Below are 12,505 nucleotides of genomic sequence, written 5' to 3' on the forward strand. Positions count from 1 at the left end.
TTTGCATAACCATCTGAGTATGCTGAGTAGTACTGAGGTACTTGATTTCAGAGGGTAGACATCAATACAAATACTTTCACTTAACAAGAATTATACAAAGAGGAGATTTTAATTGTGTCTTTAAAATAATTTGGTTTTTTTTCCATCAGTATGTACATGTTCATATCAAAAGATGGACTCTCATTAAAATAAATTATATTCACTGCTGTGCTTGAAATGTAATTTAAATGGCTTAACATTTTATAGTATGACCTAAAATGACCTAACGTAGATGCACAAACCTGGCTTAAATTTAGGTTTAGTCCAACTAAAATCATTTCAAAAGTCACAAAACAAATTTGTTTTTCACAAATCCCCTGGGCCAACCAGGGATCTACTTCAGATTTACAAGTTATTTGTCAAGGCGTAGTACAATGGAGTACATGCCCAACAGCTTTTTATCTACACATGTGGTGTCATGGTGTGTCGGTGCTTTTCATCTGTCCACAGCTCTTCTGAGTACCTGGATGTCATTTGACTTCCTTGAGGCTTTTCCTAGTCACATGGGTCTGAGCAGTGAATAAGGACTGTTTATGTTATTTTGAATGTGTAGCTACAGTACATGACTATGTATTAATCTGATAATGGAATTTTTTTTTTTTTAGCAAAAATCTGAAACAAAGCCACTGACAACACGTTCAGTCATTGCTGATGTACTATTATATCTTGGTGACAATTGTCATCCTATAAAAGCAAAGTAAGCATGAGGTGCCATGGAAAAATTAACATAAAATCCAGATTTATTTGTGCGTTTGCACATGCTTGTGTGGGTTGTGGCTGTGAAAAATATGAATAGCACGTCAGCCAAAAATAAATTAGATGATTTTAAACTGCAAAATAATAAAAGCCAATAAAACACTGGCTGATGAGGATTTTAGGTCAGGTTGCAACTTGTGTCTGATATTAAATAGGTGCTGGATCTGAACTCAATCTCTGATAATGTCAAGAAGCTTTTCCAGGGGGATGAGAACTAATTGGAGAGGATTCTACCTCTAACAGTGTCCTTTCATTTGAACAGACTAACATACTTTTGCCCATTTAAGAGTAGGACATGATCATTGTGCACATCTATACTTTAAGATAAAAAATTCTAATGTGCAATTTTTTTCTTTGTTTGTTTGTTCAGCTTGCTCTTTTACATGTGAAATTTTGCTGAAGGATACCTAATAAATATTTGTATGTGTATTTCTAGATCATTTTCCCTAAATTATGTTTTGTTCCTTAAAAAAAATTAAAGGTATAATACATTTTAAATTTTCTGCTTATTTAGGTGTTGGCTCATTTTCTTGTTACTGTTCTAGATTTCATAACCTATCAGTTCAATACCTCAAGTGTTTTTCAATCAGCCTTCACTTGTACATTTTCTCAAACAGCAGGGTATGCAGAGACTGGAAAGGGAAAATGGTCGATTTAAGTTATCCTTTACTGCCCACTGGGGCCACTGATTGCATCAGTCTACATGCACATGGTCATGTCTATTATACCAGAGAAACAGCAAATCACAGAGTGTCCTTGATTAATTACTGGCTTGCTTTTGTAAGAACAAAATGAAATACAGACATCACAGTCTTGTAATTTAATAATTAATACATAAACTGCTAATGCTGTCTACATGTTCTGATGCATGAACCATTCCTCCTATTATTTTTCAAGTGCCATGTGACTAGAAGGAAGGTTTAATACATATGCCATCAGTGACATAATGATTACTGTGCCTCGAAAATAGCCATTTATCTAGCAACACAAAAAAGTAAAATGTCACATAAATGGCAGGTCTGTAACTAGTTCCTGTGTGCTGCACTGCAGAGCATGTGCATGATCACAGTGCTTCCACTCTCTACAATCTCTCTTTCTTAACAGCTCCCAGGATGTCTACTCAGTCATCTTCAATCTCATTTGAGGAATTTGTCTTGCAGCGTCTTGGGCACCATACATTATTGCACTCTGTGGTTCTTTATGCATGTTTGGTAATAAGTGTGCTGGTTACATTTTTTACATGTCAACTGAAAATAACGGGTACTGTTGTGGACATTCAAGCATTCAGGAAAGTTACAGAATTCTTCCTCAAGTTTTGTCCCTTTTTTTCATGCCCTTTGCTTTCAAATCCAAAACCATTCATCTACATTTCCAATGGTTCATTAAGGAATGACAAACGAAATGCATTTTTGCATTTTAAAGTATCTTATTGTTACTTTGATATATATTGCTTGTGCTAAAGACACACTAAAGAACTATTGATATTTTCCCAGTGATGCAACTTCTATCCACAGCTAATTCTGCATCCATCTTGCATCCAACCTGTACTGTGAGCTCTCTCCAGACAGTAAAAGACAGTCTTATCTTGACTTTTGTCTTATCTCTAGCTCTGTCCCGTTCTGTCTTTCTTTTCTTGTCTTCTTTGATAAAGACGTCTTGTGTCGTGGTGCCCACTCAAAACAGCTGGAGGGTTTATATCAGTCTACTAGCATGTGATGTGGTGCAGGTGCGTAAAGCGAAACTCGGCTGCACCATTGCACAGCATCCCAAAATAAGAAGTTGTATATTGCAATTTATCAGGTTTCTATTATTATTAAAAAAAATAAATATTTTTTTCTTCCAAATTAAAAAAAAAAATGTGTCTTTGGTTTTGTTTATCTAATCTGTCTTCTTTTTTTCTTTCATTGTCTGGCAACTTCTTAAATGGTGATAGTTTACAAGGAATATGCAGGTTACGTAAAAAATAAATAAAAGAAACAAATATAAAAAAACAGGTGACTCACCCCACCAAGTTTTGTGGTTTTCCCAATCACAGGCCCATATCTAAATGTTTATGATTTTATAATGGTTGATTTGTCAAGACATAAACCTGTTTATGTTCTTACGTTTATGGGTTACATGATATGTTTTTAATTCAGAACAAAAGTATTCTCCTTTACATTTAGATGAAAATAGTAATTGAGGTTTGAGATTGAGGAAAACATATTTAATCGCCTTTATTCAATTCCGCTTAAGGTCTGGGGGTTAGGAAGGGTTCTGACTGGACAGTGGGCAGACGTAACATATTCACGTCTACCGGAAGAAAACAAACTCCAGTTCCTGCTTCTTTTCTTTTCGGCTACAACACGGAAAATCACATAATAAGAACCGTTTTCGATCTGAATTTGATTTCAGTTTTGAAGCAGCAGCATGACACTAGCATAAGACTTTGGTTTGCGACTTTGGTCAGCTGAGAAGGAGAAGGGAGATAGACTACTGTACCATCATCGTGACAGGTCAAGGGAACGAGCATGTGCAGAAGACCAGAATTAAAGCAGAATGAACAAGGACTTATTTAAGTTGGATTTAAAATCAGAATAAACCAGCCACTTGCTTAGTGGTTTGTGTGTGTGTGTGTGTGTGTGTGTGTGTCTGTGTGTCTGTGTGACAGAGATTGAAAAAGTAGAAATGCATGTGTGTGCTCCCTAAATTGTTCTATAATAAACATGAGTGTGTGATGGCTTGTGTTTTTCAAAAATGGTTTTTGATGTGGAAAGCATTTCATGTTATTATTGTATGAAAAATGCTTAATAAATAAAATAATTTCATTTGAACGTTTGAACATTAAAGACATTTTTATCTAATGCAAAAGTTATACGTATATGTTGTCTTAATAAATATAACATTTAACACATACTCCTGGAGACTGGATGCCCAAATCAGCTCTCACGTCAGAATGCCAATAACTTCTTAAAAGCTTGCAAGCGGCCATATAAAACAACAGTTAATGAAAAACGTTACAATCTAAGAATGTCTGCACATATTTTGTGAAACAGCTATGTTTTGGACATGTAGAACAACTTATGTTGTCTTGTGACTGGAGTTCATCTGTTTCCTCTGTCTGTTGATAAATGTGTAAAGAAATGCAACATAACATATTTTTCTGGTGTCTCTATTACTGAATAATATGTTATCTTAAGACAGTAACATAGTGTCATCCATGTCTTGAACATAAAAGGAGCTTTATTATAAGGTTGACTTGGAGCTGAGCTTCTTTCTGGTATCATACATACATACATACATACATACATACATACATACATACATACATACATACATACACACGTGGACAAAATTGTTGGTACCCTTCGGTAGGGCTGGGTGATATGAACAAAATCCTATATCTCGATATTTTTTACCTGAATCACGATATACGATGTAAATCTCGATATATATTCTTTTTTGTCAAGTAACCAAAGAGACAGTTCTAATTTACAGCGTTCAGTGCTAAATATACTTTTATTAAGGATCAGCAGCACATGTGCATTGAAACAGCTGAATGAAATTAAAGTAGCTTTATATTAAATTAAATGCTCCTAAAACAAAATAAATAAAAAATAATTTTCAATGACCATAACAAAACCTACAGCTGTGCAAAATCTGAAAGAAAAGATGTTTTTCACTCAAACCAAGCTATCTCGATATAAACAATATTCCTTCCTTTTATATTTTGTCTGATAAAGTCTCGATATATTTGAAAATCTCGATATATTGCCCAGCCCTACCCTTCGGTTAATGAAAGAAAAACTCACAATGGTCACAGAAATAACTTGAATCTGACAAAAGTAATAATAAATAAAAATTCTATGAAATTTAATCAATGGAAGTCAGACATTGCTTTTCAAACATGCTTCAACAGAATTATTTAAAAAAAATAAACTCATGAAACAGGCCTGGACAAAAATTATGGCACCCCTAGAAAAGACTGAAAATAATGTGACCAAAGGGACAAGTTAATCCAAGGTGTGTCCACTAATTAGCATCACAGGTGTCTACAATCTTGTAATCAGTCAGTGGGCCTATATGTAGGTCTACAGATAGTCACTGTGCTGTTTGGTGACATGGTGTGTACCACACTCAACATGGCCCGGCAGAAGCAAAGGAAAGAGTTGTCTCAGGAGATTAGAAAGAAAATTATGGACAAGCATGTTAAAGGTAAAGGCTATAAGACCATCTCTAAGCAGCTTGATGTTCCTGTGACTAAAGTTACACATATTATTCAGAAATTTAAGATCCATGGGACTGTAGTCAACCTCCCTGGACGTGGCCGCAGGAGGAAAATTGATGACAAATCAAAAAGACGGATAATACGAATGGTAACACAAATAAATCCAGAAAAACTTCTAAAAAGATTAAAGGTGAACTTCAAGCTCAAGGAACATCAATGTCAGATTGAACACCATCTGTCGTTGTTTGAGCCAAAGTGGACTTAATGGGAGACAACCAAGGAGGACACCATTGTTAAAAAAACAAATCATAAAAAAGCCAAACTACATGTTGACAAGCCACAAAGCTTCTGGGAGAATGTCCTATGGACAGATGAGACAAAAATGGAACTTTTTGCCAAGGCACATCAGCTCTGTGTTTACAGATGGAAAAATGAAGCATATGAAGAAAAGAACACCGTCCCTACTTTGAAACATGGAGGAGGCTCTGTTATGTTCTGGGGCTGCTTTGCTGCATCTGGCACAGGGTGTCTAGAATCTGTGCAGGTACAATGAAATCTTAAGACTATCAAGGGATTCTAGAGAAAAATGTGCTGGCCAGTGTCAGGAAGCTTGGTCTCAGTCACAGGTCATGGGTCTTGCAACAGGACAATGACCCAAAACACAGCTAAAAAAACCCAAGAATGGCTCAGAGGAAAACATTGGACTATTCTAAAATGGCCTTCTATGAGCCCTGACCTAAATCCTATTGAGAATCTTTGGAAGGAGTTGAAACATGGTGTCTGGAAAAGGCACCCTTTAAACCTGAGACAACTGGAGCAGTTTACGTATGAGAAGTGGACCAAAATACCTGCTGAGAGGTGCAGAAGTCTCATTGACAGTTACAGGAATCATTTTGCAGTGATTGCCTCAAAAGGTTGTGCAACAAAATATTAAGTTAAGGGTACCATCATTTTTGTCCAGGCCTGTTTCATGAGTTTATTTTTTTAAATAATTCTGTTGAAGCATGGTTGAAAAGCAATGTCTGACTTTCATTGGTTAAATTCACAGTATCTTTATTTATTATTTCTTTTGTCAGATTCAAGCTATTTCTGTGATCATTTTGAGTTTTTCTTTTATTAACAGAAGGGTACCAACAATTTTGTCCATGTGTGTATATACTAGGATTGGACTCAATTTAAAAAAAAATTCTAAATAAATACTGGCTTTGTAATTAATTATTTTAGATTAACTGCATTTTAATCGCACATTATTTGTCTCAAAAAGCTATTTTTTTGTATAAATGTATTTTAGTGGATGACTGAATTTAATAATAGACTGGAATAATAGTCTGGAAAAATGTATTTAATTGCATTTCAATTCCAAACAGTAGAAAAAGAAATACACAATACCCCTGCCCAAAACTGAACAAACCTAAAGTGTCATTTTTAGTACTTTAACTAACAGTTCCAGACGTTATCTAAATAAAACTCTACAAAAGGTTATAGTACTTCAACTTTTTAAAATGTTTTCATCCACATTCTTCATGAATAGGCATTAATCTTGTACTGTAGGCATGGGTGGGATTGCACAGTGGCAACTGTGCACGTTTCTTTTTCAGTCTGATCATGGAGCGGTAGGAGCCTGCAGCAGCACCCGGTGCTCATTGACAAAAAGTAAACGATACAAGCTTTCATGTCAGTCTCCAAAAGCTTCAAATAACAACAGAATAGTCATTAGACTTTTAGCTAGCCCTTTTTTTGAAAGAGTCACTAGAGGGATCTGAAAACTTGCTAAATATAGCGGCAAAGTTGCCAAGTTGTTACCAGAGCTCTGACGTGTGAACCAGTTTATTCGATGTACCAGGAACTCGTGCACTGACAAACGTTTCGTGCTGTTTGGAATTCAAACTGCAATCAAGTGCATACATTTTTTTTTGTTATTAATTAATCTTCATTAACTAATTAAAGTCTCACCCCTTCTTAATACATCTTTTATTTCTGAGCAAGTCTCTGTATTCTGTTCAGAAATAATATTAAAAGACAGCTGACAGCAGTTCTTGTCACTTCTTTATTACTATCTTTGTTCAAATGTTAATTTAAACATCAACATACATAGCAATTTTTGACACATATTTAATCAGAACTCACAAACTTATCTCTCAACACTCTTAAATTTACTGCTGAGAGTCAGTGTAAAGCAGCGCAAGCTTTTGTGCTACCTGCCTCTGTCATAGAGGTGGCTTTGGAATTTGATCATTTTGAAAATTAATTTATAGCCAAAGAAATTTATATGGGAATTATGGGATTATAAATCTAATGTAAAACTCACAGAACTTACATAATTTCAAGCTTGTGAACAAAAGGTGTAATGTAGGAAAAATCTGTTTCGTTTTTAGGACAAAAATGGATTCATTGTCTACTGAAACCTACTACAAACATAGACAGAAACAGGAAAATAAAACTAATTCAGATTAGAAGACATTTGTTTAAATGACACAACTCTATTACATTTAATGAACTTTGAAAACCATTTAAAAAAAAAAAAAACATAATTCGAACCAAACCGATCTTAGAACTGCAGTAGTTGCTCATATTCTATTAAGAGTTTATTAATTTTTACTTATATTTCTCTCTTTGTTTTATTTGTAACTCATGCACTCCACATAACAATCTGCTATATGAACAGTTAAATCATGTTAGACTGTTGCAGCAGGTGCTAACATCGTAAATGTTGTTGATCTGGATAAATTTTTCTCTTTCTTCTTTTTCAGATGGTCCTTTGGGGCCACGTGGCTTAGTGGAAGCAACAGAGATGTGCACGCAGGAGTGCCTCGTCCTAGGACACTCAGACAACTGTTGGATGCCCCCCACATTAGGAACATACCAGCAGCCGAAGTCACCGATGTCCAGCTTTGGGTCTCAGCAGGAGTGGGGTCCAAAGGACAAACTCATCAATGGGCATACCCTGTCCAGAACCTGGAAAAATGAAAGTGGACGGTCAGAGCATTTTGGTGATAGGAAGCAGTTTGGGAGTGGAGAGGGACACTTCACCAACAGTGGCATGGCTGATATTCCGTTGGTTAGTCTGAGGTCCTGCCAGTCAGCTTCCTGTCCAGACAACCCAAAGGACCAGCAGCTATAAGAGGGACTGTGTTTGTGCTTTGAGGTGTCCTTGAATCTGGACACAGAAAACAGGTGGAGCATCCTGTCCAAGCTTCTCTCCTGTTCTATTGTTTTTGTTCTTGTTTAGTATTTTCCCACTTAAGTTGATGCTTCTGCCATGTGATAGCCACATGTACTGAGTAGGCCAGAAAATAGTGCTTATGCTGTGTTTTCTTCTATGAAACTTGATTATGGCTCAACACAAAGTTTTGTTTTTTTTTTTGTTTTGTTTTGTTTTGTTTTGTTTTGTTTTGTTTTGTTTTGTTTTTGTGACTCTCTTCGGATTTCTTCAGCGTGAAATAACATTTTCTGTCCATTTCATGTACGAATTGGACATTTGGAAGTAGGACTTCCATAAATCAAAGTAAAAGAGAGGAGAAAAAAAAAGAACTACCGGCTGACCAGTATATAAAAATATCTGTGGTGTGATTGTTATTGAGTTGTTCAGGACTATATTAATCAACACAATCAAAAAAGAAATTGAATTACATTTCAACAAGCGTTGTTCTAATAACACTGTTTGTGGACACTTGTTTATTCTGTCATTGTCTCTGTGTTTGTAAATAAGACTTATTAACCACAATCATGTATCTGTAGTATCTGCAGTGAATAGGACAGTTCTTGACTGTTGTCATCATTACGGCTTGTCATCAGATTTGAGATTTCAGCTGGATAAATATCCTTAACATGGCAACAAGAAAGCATTTACCTAATTCTTTAAAAACTCTACTGTTGATTTGTTTGTATTTTGTTTGTTTGTTTGTTTTGATTTTTATTGTATTTTTTTTAAACAAAATTATCCCTGTAATTTAGTCAAGTGTTTAGCCCATAGACCATGATCATTGCCATGAAGGCAACATTTTCCTAAAAAAAAGAAAAGAAAAAAAAAAACTTTGTATGAATGATGTCAGTGCTCAATATGCGCATTACAAAAATGAAAGGTTCTAAAGGCTCTCTTCTATAAACTGATTTTGAAGGTGTTCAGTACGGTTAAATAGCAATATATTTGTAAATGGCTAAATGTTTTATCTAACGTTGATCTCATTATTGTATAGATTTTATTCAAATTGTGATTTAACTGAGTCCAATCTCTTAATCGTACCTGCAATTTATTGACATATGTATATACATATATATATATATTATTTTCACATGGACAATTATTTGCCACACATAAGAAAACACAGGTTAAGATTACACTTTAATCACTGTGCCTTCATGATGTTTCTCCAAATGATGAATTGTACTTATTTAAATGACTAGAACATGTTGGCTACAAAGTAAATCCTGTCTGATAATGAAATGCCTAATGCATTAAATGTTTGCCAAATTTCAAGACATAATCACAAAGATGTTAAAGTGCAAACCTAAATCTTTGATTTTGAGGAAAAACTAAAAGGCATGTGCAGATAATGGGTCAGTCATTAAAGACCATCTGTCATTCCACCATCTGATAAGGTTGCTTATTTCCCACAGCATGGAAGGCAAACACACAAAGGACTAGCATGCTTAAAGATATAGCTTTTGCAATTAACTTGATCATGTTTTTGTCTTTCTTTGTTTACTTTCTCCTTTTATTTGGGTAATGGGAGTGTAGGGGGTAGAATTGAGTTGTGCATTAAAGAAGCATTCAGTTTGTAAAGCACTTTCATATTTATGCCACAATATAAAAAAAAGTTAAGTGGGATGGAGTGATTTGCTTACCGCAGTATGTTTGTCAGTCGTGAGGGTGTTTGACATCACTGATACTGAAACAGTTAATCCTTGTTACTACTCTACAGGTATACAGCTACTGCAATAAATGTTTTAATTATGTGTCTGCTTAATTTGTGTACACGATGATTACATCTGAAGATCTGTCTCTTAATTTGTGTAAATGTATGCCGACATGAACATCAGGTAATTTAGTACAGTCAGTAATTTGTTATGAGAGTGCACTGTATATGCTTTGTCTAATTTCAGTCATTTTCATTCTTAAAAAGCAGCTTTTAGACATCCCCATTATCGGAGCAGGCTATTCCCTCTACTTAACAACTTACAAATCATTATTATTATTATTATTATTATTATTATTATTATCTGGTGTAAAGAAGAATGAAACAATGACGTTAACTGAGCAAAGATAAATGTGTTGAAATATCCTTCATGAGTAACTTGAGGAATAGTTTTCTGGTCACTTCTATTTTGCATGTTGTGTCCTTATAGAAAACGATTCTCCTTAAAACATTACTTCCAGGGTCACTGTGGAATATACAAACCCTCTACTGCAATGACAAATCCTGAGGGAGGCAATTTCTTGGAAGGTGAAATTTCTGTAAGAGGGTTGCTATGGAAATGCAGTCATATCATACAAAGGAAACTAATAGCTTATTGTTGAGTTTTACTGTAAAAAAAGAAGAAAAAAAAAAGACTGAACAATTTTGGAGAAATTACTGTTTAAAGAAATGAAATCATTTGACACCAGCTCAACTTAAAACCTTGAAGCTCTCCTTTCTACCTTAGAAATATGAATGAACATTAGCACTGGATTTAACTATTTTGGGAATTTCTTTCATTGCCTGACTCTAATTTGTTTAATTACTCCAAATTAAGCTCATGAGCTGTGGGAATGAACTACTAATAAAAAAAAAAAAAAATAAAAAAAAGCTTTGCAAGACAAGTTTGATAAACTGAATATATTCACATCAGCCAACAACTGTTTAACCACAATGACAAACACTGCAAGCAATTTTTTCATTTTTATTCTCATAGTTTAAAGTGTCAATTCTGATATTTCACACAACACTGCGGGGGCTGTTAGCAGGTACTGCAGCGTTTGCACAAGCAACACCTCTTTTAGTGACCTTTGATTTATTTTACATGGAGCACTGTGTGAGGAGGTAAAGCAGTCATCCACCAAATAGAAGGTCAGGGGTTCTGAAGGTGATACTGAACCCCACACTGCTCTTAATTCACTAATCCATGTGTACATTTAAAAGTAAATAAACAAATCAACAAAAGCTGTGTTTGCAGGAATACAATAATAAGTATATGTAAACAGGGGCATTTAACTTTTACTGTGAAGGGGTCAGCAGGTCCACAAAACTAACTATATCATTCATTACTTTGAAAGAAACCAAATTCATACCTTCTCATTACACTGTGAGCATGCTGATGCAGGTATTAAATGTTTAAGATTAATTAAATTACCTTTTACAAATATTGATATGGGAAATTAAACAGTTAAAATCCAATAAATGTTCAAATTATAGAAGTTGAGAAGCCCAGAGATGTGGATACTCATCTACCACAGTTGCTCCCATAGAGAAAGTTAGAATTTCAACATATTAATCATAATTTTGTGATCAGTTCAAAAAGAAACTTTTTATACTAATATTCATATTTAATGAATGTAAAACACTTTTTATGCCTTTTTTTTAGACTTATGTGGGCGATTTTAAATCGATTTGTTTGGTCAGTCGAGATACTGAATTCAGATTGATTGAGTCATTAATTTGGCAGAACTTTCAAAAATTCAGCATTTTTCTGCTTTTCTGGTGTTTAAAAATGCCTGCAAATATCATTCTCTCATAGACCAAAGTGTGTTTTACCTAACATAATGAATATAACATCACATGCAGTATAATAGGATTTACTCTGCAAAGTTCTCCAAAGTTCTGTCAATCATTTTCCAAATTTTTCGTGGGTTACAGTTATTTTTCGATCATCAAGTCACAGTCAATCAGAGATAAATGTCCACCATTCCAAGTTACCAGTAAAGTGAAAGACCCAGTGTAACTTGAAAAAAAATATATTTTCTTTATTCTTTTAGGTTTCTCTTTCTTACTATAACCTCATTTGATATATTTATCAGCTGTCGCCCAATGGACCAGCTTAAATTTGAGCTTGCCATGCTAGCTATCAACTTGTGCAAGAATAGTTTCTGAGAAGCTTCAAAGCTAATTGCCTTGGAAGTGTGAGGGGAAGTAAATTAGTGTCATGCCACAACCAAGAAAAAAGGTTCCCAATCGCATTTGCTTTTTCTATGGCTTTGAGAGTATTTCTCAGAAAGGAAAGGTTCTGTGCACAAAGTGGAACAGAGCGAATGTTCAGCAGGGAATCAGTCACAGAGATGGCATGCACATCAGACAGAAAAAGAAAGCTCTCCACAAAGATACAGAAACTGCACCATCTATACAATTTGAAGGCTGAATTTGAAGATAGTAAGAGTACAAATTAATGTAAGGCTGCTCCCACACTGCAGTCAGTTTCATTTTGCTTAATAATTTTGGGAGAATTCACTTTGGATCTCAGTCAGCCCGGTGGGGTCTATGGTCTTGTGAACTTAAATGTTTTGAGCCAGAAGGAATTCCTGTTTGTCTC

The 12,505-nt window shown here is 34.9% G+C and overlaps 1 protein-coding gene across 5 annotated transcripts in view; it reads left to right on the forward strand.

Moving 5' to 3' along the window:
• Positions 1–9,969, forward strand: part of LOC121639029 (protocadherin-9) — a 215,317-nt gene extending 205,348 nt beyond the window's left edge. For all 5 annotated transcript variants that reach the window (XM_041984214.1, XM_041984207.1, XM_041984182.1 and 2 more), the window contains one exon: positions 7,753–9,969. In XM_041984214.1, the coding sequence (XP_041840148.1) occupies positions 7,753–8,123 (371 nt within the window). In that variant the 3' untranslated portion in view covers positions 8,124–9,969. The remainder of the gene's footprint in view (positions 1–7,752) is intronic.
• The last annotated feature ends 2,536 nt before the right edge of the window (positions 9,970–12,505 follow it).

This window comes from Melanotaenia boesemani, chromosome 1 (assembly GCF_017639745.1).
Source record: "Melanotaenia boesemani isolate fMelBoe1 chromosome 1, fMelBoe1.pri, whole genome shotgun sequence".
Lineage (NCBI taxonomy): Eukaryota > Metazoa > Chordata > Actinopteri > Atheriniformes > Melanotaeniidae > Melanotaenia > Melanotaenia boesemani.